The sequence below is a fragment of the Prorops nasuta genome, unplaced genomic scaffold, assembly GCF_024137725.1.
Source record: "Prorops nasuta isolate Cenicafe-Biocafe unplaced genomic scaffold, Cenicafe_Pnas_1.2 PNAS00004, whole genome shotgun sequence".
NCBI lineage: Eukaryota > Metazoa > Arthropoda > Insecta > Hymenoptera > Bethylidae > Prorops > Prorops nasuta.
In genome coordinates, this window is record NW_027116801.1 from 4,859,160 (window position 1) to 4,875,467 (window position 16,308).

General features: G+C 32.9%; 2 protein-coding genes across 4 annotated transcripts; one reads left to right on the top strand and one right to left on the bottom strand.

The window, feature by feature from the left end:
• The first annotated feature begins 6,856 nt into the window (after positions 1–6,856).
• On the top strand, positions 6,857–16,279 carry Samtor (S-adenosylmethionine sensor upstream of TORC1). The gene is made up of 3 exons (XM_066725719.1): positions 6,857–7,130; positions 13,242–14,290; positions 14,649–16,279. Exons 2-3 carry the CDS (start codon positions 14,159–14,161, stop codon positions 15,570–15,572), a joined length of 1,056 nt encoding a protein of 351 aa, XP_066581816.1. The 5' UTR covers positions 6,857–7,130; positions 13,242–14,158; the 3' UTR covers positions 15,573–16,279.
• On the bottom strand, positions 7,880–10,072 carry bic (bicaudal). 3 transcript variants are annotated; one of them, XM_066725721.1, is made up of 4 exons: positions 9,808–10,072; positions 8,960–9,331; positions 8,660–8,780; positions 7,880–8,139 (listed from the first exon to the last, which is right to left on the bottom strand). In XM_066725721.1, exons 1-3 carry the CDS (start codon positions 9,883–9,885, stop codon positions 8,670–8,672), a joined length of 561 nt encoding a protein of 186 aa, XP_066581818.1. In that variant the 5' UTR covers positions 9,886–10,072; the 3' UTR covers positions 7,880–8,139; positions 8,660–8,669. The 3 variants fall into 3 exon arrangements, with proteins under 3 accessions (XP_066581818.1, XP_066581820.1, XP_066581819.1); XM_066725723.1 differs by having other exon boundaries at positions 7,880–8,133; positions 9,808–10,071; XM_066725722.1 differs by having other exon boundaries at positions 8,655–8,780; positions 9,808–10,071.
• Positions 16,280–16,308: the final 29 nt, after the last annotated feature.

Below are 16,308 nucleotides of genomic sequence, written 5' to 3' on the forward strand. Positions count from 1 at the left end.
CGAAGAACCTGAAAAGAAAACACACGCACGCAAAATATAATAACGTAAACGAAGAACCTGAAAAGAAAACACACGCACGCAAAATATAATAACGTAAACGAAGAACCTGAAATGAAAACACACGCACGCAAAATATATTAACGCAACGAAGAACCTGAAAGAAAAAAACACACGCACGCAAAATATAATAACGCAATGAGAACCTGAAAAGAAATCCTGCCTAACACCGAAAGCTATAATGCCTACCTAAAACGCAAAGCTAGGGGGCCTACCTATATCGGAAAGCTAAACCTGAAAACACAAGAAAAAAAGAAAAATATGGTTTTAACCGAAGAAGGACCGATTGGAAGCTACCGGTAGCTTCTCTCGGTCATTCTTAGGTTAAATAAATAAAATCCACAGTTTTACCCGTGGGACTCACTCGTTCGGCGAAAATCCAACGATGGTCGAGCTGCAGTCTGCGGGAGATGACGACGATGACGGAAACGGCACTCCCGATATTTAAATAATTGTATTATTTCGACGCGGCGCGACGCGCACTTTTTAAACGAGACTACATACGCGACGCGGATATTTAAACAAATTAAAAATCGCGGACGCGGAAGATTAAAAATTGCACTCGCGACGCGAAAGTTTCAAACTGTACTGCGAAAAATCGGGTTTAAAAATTCACTCCGCGACGCGGACGTTCGATTCGCGCACTTACACCTCAAAGTGAGGTCGCCCACTATAACAAAAAGAAACAAAAAGAACTCCATGTTATTAAATTCTATCTATTTGATTGTAATTGGATGTTTATTTCTAGCTTGAAAAGAAAAATAATGTACTTACAGGCTATGAGAGTCCTTGAGGCTGTTGCCCTTGGCCGCTGCATCCACCAAAACGATGCACTACCACAACACTCGCGCCGCGCACTGTCTTTATTTTCGATTTTTTTTCGAACGTAAATACTTTAATTTTAATCACACTATGCATATTTCACTATTGTATTCATTTAATTAAACCCGCACTGCGAAAAATATCCTCAATTAATGAATCATTTTTCATTATAACAATGGTTAAGTTTCGTTAATATAACAAATAAATTCATCGATTTAATAACGAATAGTTCATTACGTACTAAACTATTCGTTAAATGAATCAATGTATTTCTTATATTAACTCACTTTTTTCATTCTTATAACAAAAACTTGTTCAATTATTTCAGTATTTTATGTGGGGTATAATTAAAGAATCACAATAATAAAACTACACTTGTGTGATTAAAATAAAGTATCTTTAATTATTATTATTCGCGAATAATTAACTGGTTGTCGATGATTACGACGAAAAAAAAACCGGCGCGCGCGATTCACCGACAACCACCACGTGTAGATTCGGAAACTGAACTGCCACTTTTGACAAGCAACGTGCTCGTCCAGAAGTGACGTAATCGAATCTGATTGGCTGGAGATTTGGCTACGCCAATCAGTGCGATTACTGACTTTCGGTTTGGATGATTTAAAGATGGGAGCCATTTTGGATTTAAAATGGCGACTGCTGATTAATTATCTGCATTTTTATAACCAATCAGCGATCAGCATTCTAAATTCAGCAAACAATTAAGCATTAAGCGTGTTTAGACAGCTTAGCACTGTGATAGCGCTGCTTAAAATTAAAATGCGCCATGATTGATCTCGAATTAACAGAATTGACCAATCATAATATAGCGTTAAGGTATTTGGATTGCTAATAAAAATGATTTTCTTAAAATGAAACCAGGCTAGCAATTGGCTAGTTTTACTGGCAAGTCCATTTAGGCAGACACTATGCAAAAAGTATCAGGCAAACGCCGCATAAAGCTAAAATTATTCTTAATTTTGTGGCTTGTCCTTTCATAGAATGAAAAAAGGCCTATTTATTCTTAAAGGGATCCTTCAGGCTCTCGTCGTAAGCCGCAATAATGAAAAGATGAAACGACTTGAATGTTAATCTACACATAACGTCGTATCATTGCCCAAAAGTTTCAACTTAATAGGTGCTTTCGAGGATTCCCTTAAAAATAGACAGAAAATAAATTTTATACATAGGCCAGGCGATAGAGCATTTTTGCATGACATAAATACTAACAGCAAACCGCCTGTGCGATTATATAGAAGGGGGTGCGTAGATTAATGGGTATATGTTTTTCACTCGAGTTTCGTGTCCGGCTAATTGTTATAAACCATTTAATGCCAAAAAATCGCATTTTTTTCAGTTTTTTGCTTGTAACTTTTTATCTAATGGAGCAATCTTAATGCCCCCGCGAAATAAAATGTAGAGCATTAAAATACGAAGAGATTGCCGGGTCAAAAGTCCTGATCGGATAATTAGCAGCGGGGAAAAATCGGAAAAACCGGAAAATTAGGCGTTTTTTCAAAAATTCATAACTCGGCCATTTTTTAAGCTGGAGCACCGGGCTTTTGGGAAAAAGTAGAGAATTGTAGGTAGTTTATGTGTGCAAAACCCTATTACTGTGAAACAATTACTTTAGTCATAGCAGCAGTTTGAATTTTCGAGAGCGCGATTTTCGAGCGAGGCTGTATGAATTTCTGTTGGGGTGATTTTAATTTTGAAACCAGATTTGAAAAGTTGACATCGTGCCCTACAAAACTGCAATTTCAGTTTTTCGATAAAATGCTTGTAAGTGGGTGAAAAAGCTACGTAAAGTCGGCGAAAAACGGCCGAGCGCGCATATATCTTCCCCGCCGCCGCCGGTCGGTCCTCCACTCCTCGACCGCGCGAGCGCGCTCGGCCGTTTTTCGCCGACTTTACGTAGCTTTTTCACCCACTTACAAGCATTTTATCGAAAAACTGAAATTGCAGTTTTGTAGGGCACGATGTCAACTTTTCAAATCTGGTTTCAAAATTAAAATCACCCCAACAGAATTTCATACAGCCTCGCTCGAAAATCGCGCTCTCGAAAATTCAAACTGCTGCTATGACTAAAGTAATTGTTTCACAGTAATAGGGTTTTGCACACATAAACTACCTACAATTCTCTACTTTTTCCCAAAAGCCCGGTGCTCCAGCTCAAAAAATGGCCGAGTTATGAATTTTTGAAAAAACGCCTAATTTTCCGGTTTTTCCGATTTTTCCCCGCTGCTAATTATCCGATCAGGACTTTTGACCCGGCAATCTCTTCGTATTTTAATGCTCTACATTTTATTTCGCGGGGGCATTAAGATTGCTCCATTAGATAAAAAGTTACAAGCAAAAAACTGAAAAAAATGCGATTTTTTGGCATTAAATGGTTTATAACAATTAGCCGGACACGAAACTCGAGTGAAAAACATATACCCATTAATCTACGCACCCCCTTCTATATAATCGCACAGGCGGTTTGCTGTTAGTATTTATGTCATGCAAAAATGCTCTATCGCCTGGCCTATGTATAAAATTTATTTTCTGTCTATTTTTAAGGGAATCCTCGAAAGCACCTATTAAGTTGAAACTTTTGGGCAATGATACGACGTTATGTGTAGATTAACATTCAAGTCGTTTCATCTTTTCATTATTGCGGCTTACGACGAGAGCCTGAAGGATCCCTTTAAGAATAAATAGGCCTTTTTTCATTCTATGAAAGGACAAGCCACAAAATTAAGAATAATTTTAGCTTTATGCGGCGTTTGCCTGATACTTTTTGCATAGTGTCTGCCTAAATGGACTTGCCAGTAAAACTAGCCAATTGCTAGCCTGGTTTCATTTTAAGAAAATCATTTTTATTAGCAATCCAAATACCTTAACGCTATATTATGATTGGTCAATTCTGTTAATTCGAGATCAATCATGGCGCATTTTAATTTTAAGCAGCGCTATCACAGTGCTAAGCTGTCTAAACACGCTTAATGCTTAATTGTTTGCTGAATTTAGAATGCTGATCGCTGATTGGTTATAAAAATGCAGATAATTAATCAGCAGTCGCCATTTTAAATCCAAAATGGCTCCCATCTTTAAATCATCCAAACCGAAAGTCAGTAATCGCACTGATTGGCGTAGCCAAATCTCCAGCCAATCAGATTCGATTACGTCACTTCTGGACGAGCACGTTGCTTGTCAAAAGTGGCAGTTCAGTTTCCGAATCTACACGTGGTGGTTGTCGGTGAATCGCGCGCGCCGGTTTTTTTTTCGTCGTAATCATCGACAACCAGTTAATTATTCGCGAATAATAATAATTAAAGATACTTTATTTTAATCACACAAGTGTAGTTTTATTATTGTGATTCTTTAATTATACCCCACATAAAATACTGAAATAATTGAACAAGTTTTTGTTATAAGAATGAAAAAAGTGAGTTAATATAAGAAATACATTGATTCATTTAACGAATAGTTTAGTACGTAATGAACTATTCGTTATTAAATCGATGAATTTATTTGTTATATTAACGAAACTTAACCATTGTTATAATGAAAAATGATTCATTAATTGAGGATATTTTTCGCAGTGCGGGTTTAATTAAATGAATACAATAGTGAAATATGCATAGTGTGATTAAAATTAAAGTATTTACGTTCGAAAAAAAATCGAAAATAAAGACAGTGCGCGGCGCGAGTGTTGTGGTAGTGCATCGTTTTGGTGGATGCAGCGGCCAAGGGCAACAGCCTCAAGGACTCTCATAGCCTGTAAGTACATTATTTTTCTTTTCAAGCTAGAAATAAACATCCAATTACAATCAAATAGATAGAATTTAATAACATGGAGTTCTTTTTGTTTCTTTTTGTTATAGTGGGCGACCTCACTTTGAGGTGTAAGTGCGCGAATCGAACGTCCGCGTCGCGGAGTGAATTTTTAAACCCGATTTTTCGCAGTACAGTTTGAAACTTTCGCGTCGCGAGTGCAATTTTTAATCTTCCGCGTCCGCGATTTTTAATTTGTTTAAATATCCGCGTCGCGTATGTAGTCTCGTTTAAAAAGTGCGCGTCGCGCCGCGTCGAAATAATACAATTATTTAAATATCGGGAGTGCCGTTTCCGTCATCGTCGTCATCTCCCGCAGACTGCAGCTCGACCATCGTTGGATTTTCGCCGAACGAGTGAGTCCCACGGGTAAAACTGTGGATTTTATTTATTTAACCTAAGAATGACCGAGAGAAGCTACCGGTAGCTTCCAATCGGTCCTTCTTCGGTTAAAACCATATTTTTCTTTTTTTCTTGTGTTTTCAGGTTTAGCTTTCCGATATAGGTAGGCCCCCTAGCTTTGCGTTTTAGGTAGGCATTATAGCTTTCGGTGTTAGGCAGGATTTCTTTTCAGGTTCTCATTGCGTTATTATATTTTGCGTGCGTGTGTTTTTTTCTTTCAGGTTCTTCGTTGCGTTAATATATTTTGCGTGCGTGTGTTTTCATTTCAGGTTCTTCGTTTACGTTATTATATTTTGCGTGCGTGTGTTTTCTTTTCAGGTTCTTCGTTTACGTTATTATATTTTGCGTGCGTGTGTTTTCTTTTCAGGTTCTTCGTTTACGTTATTATATTTTGCGTGCGTGTGTTTTCTTTTCAGGTTCTTCAATTGCGTTATCATATTTTGCGTGCGTGTGTATTTTCTTTCAGGTTTAGCTTTTCGATATAGGTAGGCTTTTTAGCTTTGCGTACTATAGGTAGGCGTTATAGCTTTCGGTGATAGGTAGGCTTTCTTTTTCAGGTTCCCATTTCCAAATTTTATTACCCTTCCCCTCCCTTCCAGGGGGTAAGAGCAAACATGCTCAGGAACGGAGTTACGCGCAATGAGTTTTGTTCGTTTTTGCCTTTTTCTTTCTAAATATATATGAATTATTTGTATATTAAAAATAAATTAAAACTTAAATCAAGCAAAAAGGAACAAACATAGCCTCTGCTCCGTTCAAGACCATTGCAATAGCCTTCGCGAGGTGCCCCTGATTTAGCAAAAAGCAATGGATCTAGAGGAGAGAAGGTACCTCGAAAAAATTACCTTCCTAGAAAAATATATTTTTGTCATTCTTTCATAGAAATTTTAAATTTAAGAATAGTTTTGACCCTGCGAAGAATTATAATATGTTGATAATTAATAATTAACGTAGTTGCACGCATGTGTGTGTGTTAATGCTTGCAACGATTAAGAGCAGAAGCCTCAATAGGCCAGTCAATAGAGATTTAAAATAGCCATTAATCTACGCACCCCCTTCTATATAATCGCACAGGCGGTTTGCTGTTAGTATTTATGTCATGCAAAAATGCTCTATCGCCTGGCCTAGCAGGACGAAAAGGAATTTTACTCGGCTCTTCGGCTAAACGAAAGTTAGATCGAGAGGGAGAGAGAGATCCGATAAAACTATGCCGTTCTCTCTCGAACTCGATGTATAGCGAAGATGTCCGAAGCTGAGCGATGGTAACCGAAGGAGGTTGCACACGCATTCGCACCACAGTAATGGTGTGTGTGCCTAACAAAGTGCTTTCCATTCGCGTCCGACAGATGACGTTAGTGGTTTTATGGAATTTTCAACTTCTAACAAACATCAGCGCCGCCTACCGGCAAGGATTATTTTAGGACAATGCCATGAGCAATCTCCCGTTTCATCTCTGGTTTTACCCTATTCTAAGCTTAACGCTCGTGCTTCGTGGTCTCTTCCGATAGATGGCGTTAGGGGTTAGATGGACCTGAGACACGCGTTTGCCAACACCAGCGCCGCCTACCGGTAGGGATTGCCTCGGGACCTGGCATGAGCAATCTCCCGTTTCATCTCTGTACATAGTAGTTTCTGGTGATGTAAATACGCCCTTAGGCCATTAATATCTAAGGTTCACTGTAACGTGAAGAAATTCAGGGCTTGAAACCTCAGAATTTGAAGAAAAAAAAGCAGTTTCCATGTTCGGGAGCTGGAAATGAATACACTCTGAAGAAAAATTAGATAAATTATGTGATAATTTATCATTGTTAAATGCAATAGCCGTCTATCTAGAACGATTACTGCCTTTTTCTCTTCAAATTCTGAGGTTTCTAGCCCTGAATTTCTTCACATTACAGTGACCCTAAACCAGTCCAGATTGCCCAAGAGAGATGCTTTAACGGGGTTGCGAAGCAGTGCGAGACTGCAAGATTGAAGGCTAGCTAAATAAGGCTTTTAGCAGAATTAGCAGGAAACACTACGTAACTGAGGTTTAAGATTATTTTATACTGTTGCAATAAGAGAAAATACGTGTTCAGCGGCTTTACCGTATTCATTATGCACACCTACACAATAGCATTAATAAATTTTGTCAGTTTTGCCGGACTTTGTTATACAGTGTACACTATACAGTCACACATCTTCATTTAACTGTCACTGTGCAGATTTGCATGATATCAACACAATTTTCTCTACTTTGATAACGCTACGTCCTATACGACGATCTATGATCACTTCCTTGTTATAGCCAAAGCAGTTTGTCAATTGTTTGTCATTACAGCAGTAATAATGATTAAAACATGCATCATATATTATTTAATCCAAACATGGTTACCATTATATTTCTCCAGCTTTAGCTCTCTATCTGATATTATGACAGTATAATAAAAAAACTACAATTTAATTAATAATATTCCGAGTAAAATAAAAATACTGATTTTTTTATCCAAATCCTTGGGATATGTACATAAACAACTATGTAATAGGAAGCAGTAGTTCTGGTCTACTCGTATCTAATATAACTGATCTTATTAATGACAGCAAAATTACTAATTTTGCTACCAGGAATTATTTTATGAAATGTTTGGTTCAAATATTTATTTCATTAATGAATATTTTTTTAGCTGGCATGCAGTTTGTAGGAAAACACCTGACTTTTACATTATTTACAAATCGAAATGTCTTCATGGGAAAAATAAACAAAAATTTTAATAGGTAATAGTAGTAATGGCAAGTGGTGTTAATATCTGATTTAAATTTATTTCATATAATTAAAATACATATATTTTAATTACAATTTATTCTGCAGAAGAATTGATGTAATACTCTTTTGTATCAGGTATATTTATATTAACAGTTTTGGAGAATCCTTATTAAAGAACTCATAATCCTAAATTTTTGAGTTTTCAGTAAACAAATCTCTCACCATATTCATACACACTTGTAAAAGGTGATTAAAATAAACTGAGGTGAAGTGTAAAAAAATCTAGCCATCTGTTGCTGAAATATAACAGTATAATATCTTTAATATAACTAGCATTAAGAAAGGTAGAAAAAATGTAACAACAAAAAAAGATATTAGTAGAGCAAGAGAGAAATAAAATCAAAGAAAAGCAATGGGCTGAAAATGAGAATAATAAACAAATTATATGCTAAAAGAGCCTGTAGAAATGAGAAAAGATAAGACATGTAAAAATTAGCAAGATGAAATGAAAGAAAAATAAAAAAAGTAAAAACAAAAGTTATTAGTACTGTACTGATGAAAAGTATAAAATAACTTATGAAAATGATAGGTGTTGGTAATAGAGGTGAAAAGTATCTCCAAACATTTAGTTTTTATAATAAAACTACTGATTAACAAAGACAAGATTGGGTAAGCAAATTCATTATTATTCAAAATAAAAATAATCAGGGCAAATAGAAAAATAAAAACAGAAATATGAGGATGGAAATGAAAAAGTTAATATAATTGTAAATATTTTTTATTAAATTTTTTATTTAAGTAATAAGTTTACCTTACATTTATTTTTTTAAGCTTCTGGCGTAGCTAAGGGCGCCTCTTTCTTTTCTTCAATTGGTACTGATTCTTTATTTTCAGCAATGATTTTATCACTCTCATCTGCCTCCTTTTTTGATGCTACCTAAATGGTTAAATATAAATGGAGTTAAATCATTTCTTTGTATTTACAATATTATTTTATATATTAAAAAAATAGGCTTTTTAACTTCAAAATCCATGAAACTGATAAATATAAAATAAATGAAAAGGAATAGCAAATAACTACATATAATACAAAATAGTTTAGTGAATGAAACATACCTCTTCCTTGCTAGCTTCATCAAAATTCTCAACTAAATCAGGCACCTCGTCATCTTCTTCTAACGTTGTCTTACCAGCAGTAGTACCAGTAACTGTACTAGCAAACCGTTTTAATTGAGTTAAACCTTCTGGTCCCAACTGACTTAAGATTCCTGGTAGCATTTCAGTTATTTGTTTATTTTCACCATGACCAGTAATAGCAAATGTATTTGCAGTCAGGCTAGCCTGTGCTTTAGGATTATTAAAATGAATAACTGTTCCATCATCTTTAATCATATTAACCTCTTCTATGCCAGGAATTGTGTTGACAGATAGCTTTTTCAAACAGCTCTGTAATTTTTTATCATCTGTAGCAGCAGTTGTGTGTACAACCTAAAGAGTAAAAGTTTAAATTTGTTGAAAATGTTCTAAAAGTAAAAAGCTCAATAAATGTTCATTGATAAAAGTTATATTTTTGCTAAAATAAGTAAATTTTTAATCAAATGTTATAAATATGTTAAAATAGACTAAAAATAATTATAAACACTAAATTTAAATATTCAGAAAGAATAGCATAAAATTAAAAAAGTAGTTATAACATCTTGACATCCTTTGTTTGGGTTAGTAACAACAATGCTCGTTTATTTTTAAGCAAAAGTTTCTTTAATTATCTTGTGCTGCTCAGTCTGAACTTGTAAAATTGGCTGACAATTAACAGTATATTAGTTAATACTTTATTCTATCTATTGCAGGAGCATTTTAGGGTGTTTTATCTATCTCTTTTTGCACTATTTGTAATACATACTTTTTAACTGTCATTCGTTTAAATACTTCAGTTCATGAAAAATTATCAAATAAACGAACTTTACCTTCTTTTTACGGCGGGGTGTTCCCTTTCCTCCAATTCGTACTTGAGCTTGAAGTTTCTTCAACTTTTCGGGATTCATTTTCAAATCTATTTAAAGTTAACACTTAAAGTAATAATTCAGTTATTGCAGTTAAAGTATAAACAACAAAATATTGAATTTCAAACGACAAATTCACTTCTACAAAACCGGTCAGCAAGCACGTGTTTTGCGTTTGCCGAGGCGATGATGAAAATGGAAGTATGCTTCTGTACCTCCTACGTCATGGCTGACTTCCGGTTAATAGTTATTCTGTTGAACTCCTTCCGTATGTAGACTCATGGCTGTGTTCGTTTTTATACTGCAAATACTGCATGTAAGCATTATTCTATAACTTTGTTTAACGCAGATTCAAATTTAATGACTTTAATTTTCATGACACTTCGTGATTGATAAAAGATAAGAGATAGGCAGTAAGTAATGGTAGAGATTCAGAGGAATAACGAGACGTATTCAGTTACGTCTGGCATAATGTAAGAGCATTTGTAGTGTATGTACATACATACACACTTCCTATAAATGAGTAGTACACAGTGGGAAATTGAATCGTGTGTGCTTTTAACTATAGTGTAGTATATCATTTTCCATGTTAAATTACAGAGTGAAACTAACCGAACCACACACGATTCAATTTCCCACTGTGTACACTATTGCTCAATAATCTTGCGTCAGGCGAGGGGCAGTGGGGATAAGAGAGGCAAGGGGTTATCTAGGGAATTCTAGTGGACACCGTCAAATTTTTGATCGGCTATCCCTTTGACGTCAAAAGAGCTGTCAAAAGCTAAATTAATCTGTATTTTGAAGAAATACAGAAACATAAATATTTTTAAAAAACAAATAAGAAGAAAGAAAGAAAGGATTTTAATAAATATATAAAGAAAAAATATCAGATGAGTATTAGTTAATAGGAAATGTTAAAGTAATTGTTAATTATTAAGAAAATATACTTTGTGGTTTTTTTATTTCTGTTACAGGTTAAATGCGTTTTCTGATGAGCTTAAATTACAGAAAAGAAATATATATAGACCAATAAATAAAAAAGGACTAATTTATGAAGCATTTCTGTGTGGACCAGTCATTTCAATAATTATGATGTAATGTTCTAATAGTGAATGTGTAAGCGTTTGGTGTATATACACAAAGAAATTTTATTATAAATTAATAATTATATATAATAATGTGTTGATTCTTATTACTATAAATTAAAGCTAGTTCAATTAAAATATTCTTTTTCTTTCCTCCTTATCTGAATTCTATACATACATAGTAATTACATATTCTCGTAGAATCTATTCTTTAAACTAATTAAATTGTAACTATTTGGAATGTGCAAGTCATAACTATTTGCTTCAATGATATTTATTATTCATTGTAAGAGAAATTGCATAGAGCCTCTGCAAATTTCTTATTAATATGTCACATCCTTCTACATATTATCTTTTATGACATTTATATGCCTCCTTTGCACTATTTTCTTCTAGTCTATAACATATAAAAATAATTTTACAATCATTAATTATTACACGCAGATCTGATGATTCTGCTGATCTCTAATTAATTTTATAAATATTGAAATCATTGATAAACCATTGTCTAGTTAAATTTGAAAAATAGGCATTTGAATGATGTTATTTAAATTTGGTATCTCTTTTGTGAGATATGTTCTCATAGTACTTGGGAAGATAAAGTTCTTTAGAAGGTATGTGTATACTAATGAGTTCATTTTGCTTTCAGCTTCGAATAGTTTTTCAACTACGTGTTTGGATATACATTTTGAATATAGAATATATTTATTTTGTTACTCCTATTATAATGTTGACAGAATTGGTAGTAAGATATATCAATCATCTGAAAATAATAGAATATATATATGGCGACTAGATAAATTAAGGATTTAAGACAGATAATTCTCAACAACAAATAGGAGTAACAAAATAAGTATTGTATATTAGGAATGGATATCCAAATATGTAGTTGGAAAATTATTTGAAGCTGAAAACAAGATTAACTCAGCAGTATACATGAATGTATTGGAGGACAATATCCTGTCAAATGTAAAGAAAAGATATCATGTAGATGAAGTACCAAACATTACATTTAAGTACAATAAATTAAGTGAAGTGTCTAGATTCTTCAAATTTAATAGAGCAATAGCTTACCTATCATCCTCACATTGATAGAATCAATTAGACAGCAGAATAAGCATACTTCAGCGTATTTGAAAATATCTAGAGAAATATTGGTATATGTTGAAAACTAAAAGAAGAAGGAACAAACAAGGCAAATAAATGTCACACAAGATGTGAAAGAATGTGACAGATCAATAAGAAATTTGAAGAGTCTTTATGCAATTTGTCTCGCATTGAATAATACAAATAATTGAAGCAAATAGTTATGACTTGCACATTTCAAATAGTTGCAATTTAATTAGTTTAAAGGATAGATTCTATGAGAATATCTAATTACTATGTATGTATAGAATTTGGATAAGGAAGAAAGAGAACGAGTATTTTAATTGAACTAGCTTTAATTTATAGTAATAGGAATCAACACATTATTATATATAATTATTAATTTATAATAGAATTTCTTTGTGTATATACACCAAACGCTTTCACAATCACTATTATAACATAATTAAACCATAATTATTGAAATAACTGGTCCACACAGAAATGCTTCATAAATTAGTCCTTTTTTATTCATTGGTCTATATATATTTCTTTGCTGTAATTTAAACTCATCAGAAACAGCATTTAACCTGTAACATATATAAAAAAACCACAAAGTATATTTTCTTAATAATTTATAATTACTTTAACATTTCCTATTAACTAATACTCATCTGATATTTTTTCTTTATATATTTATTAAAATCCTTTCTTTCTTTCCTTTTATTCGTTTTTTAAAAATATTTATCTTTCTGTATTTCTTCAAAATACAGGTTAATTTAGGTTTTGACAGCTCTTTTGACGTCAAAGGGATAGCCGATCTAAAATTTGACGGTGTCCACTAGAATTCCCTAGATAACCCCTTGACCCTCTTATCCCCACTGCCCCTCGCCTGACGCAAGATTATTGAGCAATAGTGTACTATGTTACGTTAAGGCTAATCTTAAACTTTGTTTAAGGTGAACCCGGTGAACCCGGCCAAATCATGTAAAGTAAACCCAGGGTTAAAGTGGTATAGTTAATGTGACGGAAATTATACTACTTTAACCCTGGGTTGATTTAACCTGAATTGGTGAAGTTCACCCTTAGTGGCGGTTGAAGTAACTATTACCGTTAAGTTCCTAACTCTTGAACATTTCTGCCTCCAGAAACTTAATAGTATTCCTGTGTGCGATAAGCTAAAATTTATGATTAACTTTAACAATTTAAAGTAATGGTTTATAATAGGAAGTGAGTGCAGAACGCCTAACGTAAGGGTTGAAAAAACGTGAAGAAATCCACACACCCGCAAGTTCAACAAGAGGCATGACCGGCACGACCACATCTGAATCATCTGATGGATCGACGGGCCAACTGAGACCGACAGACCATAAATGGAAAAACTGGTCCGTTTCAATCAGAACTGTCAGAAGATTGTCCGTATCCAACTTCCAATCCCCTCCACATTTTGCATCTGAGTTTAAAGCGACAGCTATGAGCTAAATAGCACAGCGCCGCTGCCTGGTACAGAGTGAATTTAGCTGAAATGTTTTTGCTTTTTCGGTTTTGTATGTACATATGTATCCAGCAGGTTGAATCAAGTTATATAGCAAATTAACCGAATTCGGAGTAATTCGGACACATACAATATCATGCATCTGTGGCGTCTGTGCGCACTGAGTATATCGGTAATCTTCATTTGCTTTGTAATTAAAAAAATATAATAAACGATGTATAGCAATGCATCGAAAAAAATAATTTCTAGAAACCCTGACTTTTTCATCGATTTAATTTACTCTCCGAAAGTCACGCATATGCGCGCTTAAAGTATCTAAATTTTATACAAAAATAACATAAAATATTCTACAGTAAATGCACCGTAAAGATCGGTGTAATAGTAAAAATAAAGCAAGTCTTATGTAACATAAATGCATGGTTAAAAAATTTGGAGTGCCAATTTCGATTGATAACTTTTGAGATTTTTGTCCGTTATGGTGTAGTGACTAGTGAGGCTCAGACCGCTCAGTGAGGCTTATACCTGCTTCCACTGTTACTAGCTGTTACACATTTGATACATGTCCAAAGAAAATTACAAAACTGATTACCATTTTGATGATAATTATACCTACGTTTAAATATAAATCAAAGGAGATATTTACTGTACGATGGCATGTATAGAACAAAAAAATTTGGCCGATTTTATTAAACAAACACATTCTTTATTACGAAATGAGTGTCGTGCTTATGGAGCAAGCAAAGCATGGCAAAAGCATTTGACTTGTAGCGATTTATTACAGGTATTAATTAAAACGTCAATCATTATAAAATATGATAATACATAAACTCAAATAAATATTCACAGTTTTTTTCTTTAGAGGTGGCAATATATATTATTTAACTTAAATAACACTTAATATTATCATATTTACTAAAATCTTAAAACTTTGATTTTTCATTGCTTGTTCAGTTTAATAATTTTGATTGTTCATTAGAATTATCATTTTCTTAATGAATTTCGTTCACCAATATTGGTAATAGATTAAATAAAATATGTTAATATTAAATGCTATAGTCAAAGAACGTTGACCAATAGTAACAAATTTCTTGTACGATACTGTTAAAGAATAACTCTTTATAACCTATTTTAAATTACAGGAATATTCTTTAGCAATGCAAAAACTTGCTAAGCTATACTGGACTAAAGAAAATGACTTAGATGCAAAATTAAATTGTAGGCTTGAATGGATTAAACGTCAATGTGAAGATTACTTTTTTAATAAACTAGAAATTAAATGTATTGAGAAGGATATTAGAACTTTGAAAAAAACAAATTGTCAGCAAATAATGGATAATTCTGTTGCATCAGACATTTTTGAAAGCATAGATTTCTATGGTCTTCAGCAGTTAGTAAATTTAAAAAAGAAGCGTGTCATTAAAAAAATTGATTTTTTAGATGTTGGTAGCTGTTATAATCCATTTTTTAATGAGACTATGTTTAATGTAACAGCAATTGATTTAATTAGCATAACTGGACTTGTATCAAAATGTGATTTTCTTAATGTAAAAATTGGGGAGCAATATCTATTATCTGCAGATAATTCTGAAATATTACAGCTTCAGAAAAACTCATATGATGTTATCAATTTTTGTCTATTTTTGGAATATCTTCCATGTCCCAGACAAAGATTTCTTTGTTGTACAAAAGCTTATCAACTATTAAGAGAAAATGGTTTATTATTTATCATATCTCCTGACTCAAAACACATTGGGGCAAATGCTAAATTATTAAAATCTTGGAAGTATACGTTAAGTAGACTTGGATTTATGAGGGTTAAGTATGAAAAACTACGTCATTTACATTGTATGGTTTTTCGTAAATGTATGTTTAAAAGTATAGCATTGAAACGGGAAGATCCACAAAAAATTACTTCCGATAACTGTTATTATAGTGAAGGTTACTTTTTCATTCCACAAGATTTTCAAGTATCCACTTCTAATGAAGAGAAAATAAATTTTGATAATTATGATACTGAAAGCTTAAAGTTAATATTTACAGAATTGCCTTTTAATGATTGTTAAATAATAGGAATTGAAACATAACTTATAAATATGTGTTTAATCTCATTCTAAATTAATATTTTCTAATAACTTTTATAATAGAGAAATATTTATTTCATGCAATGTCAAATAACAATCATAATAGATGTTTGCTAAACTTGCAATAACATTAGGATTTTTAATTTTTATAAAATTTAAAAACTTTAAAGGAAGTAATTTTGCAATAATGTAAGTAGTGCAGTTATATACCATACAAAATAAAAATAATATTGTTAACAAAATATTTTGTGAAACCCTGTGGTATCATAAAATGTATTTTGCTGCATTGTACTTCTTATTCTATTATACTTTCTCATAGCTCATATACTTTAGCGTATATCTTGAGATATCTTATAAACTTAATATTTTAACAGATTATCATAGTTCAATTCTATTGTGAAACATTTTATTTTACTAACAGACTGTAAGGTAAATACCCTAATGGCTAGGGATGTAACACAATCATTTGAGCACAGATCTAAATTCCTAGTTTTAAAAAATTTTATAACAAATATAAAATTATATTATCTTATATTCTCATACAGGGAGTATTTCTAAAAGAAACCTAACAGCTGATTTTATGTTACTTAACTATAGCAATAAACTTATTATTAAATGGAGTGATTGTGATAAGTTAAGGGTAAATGCTACTTATAATAAACAGTGATGGTTATTAATCTAAAGGATGGAAAACTAAAGCTCTTAAAATATCATTAAA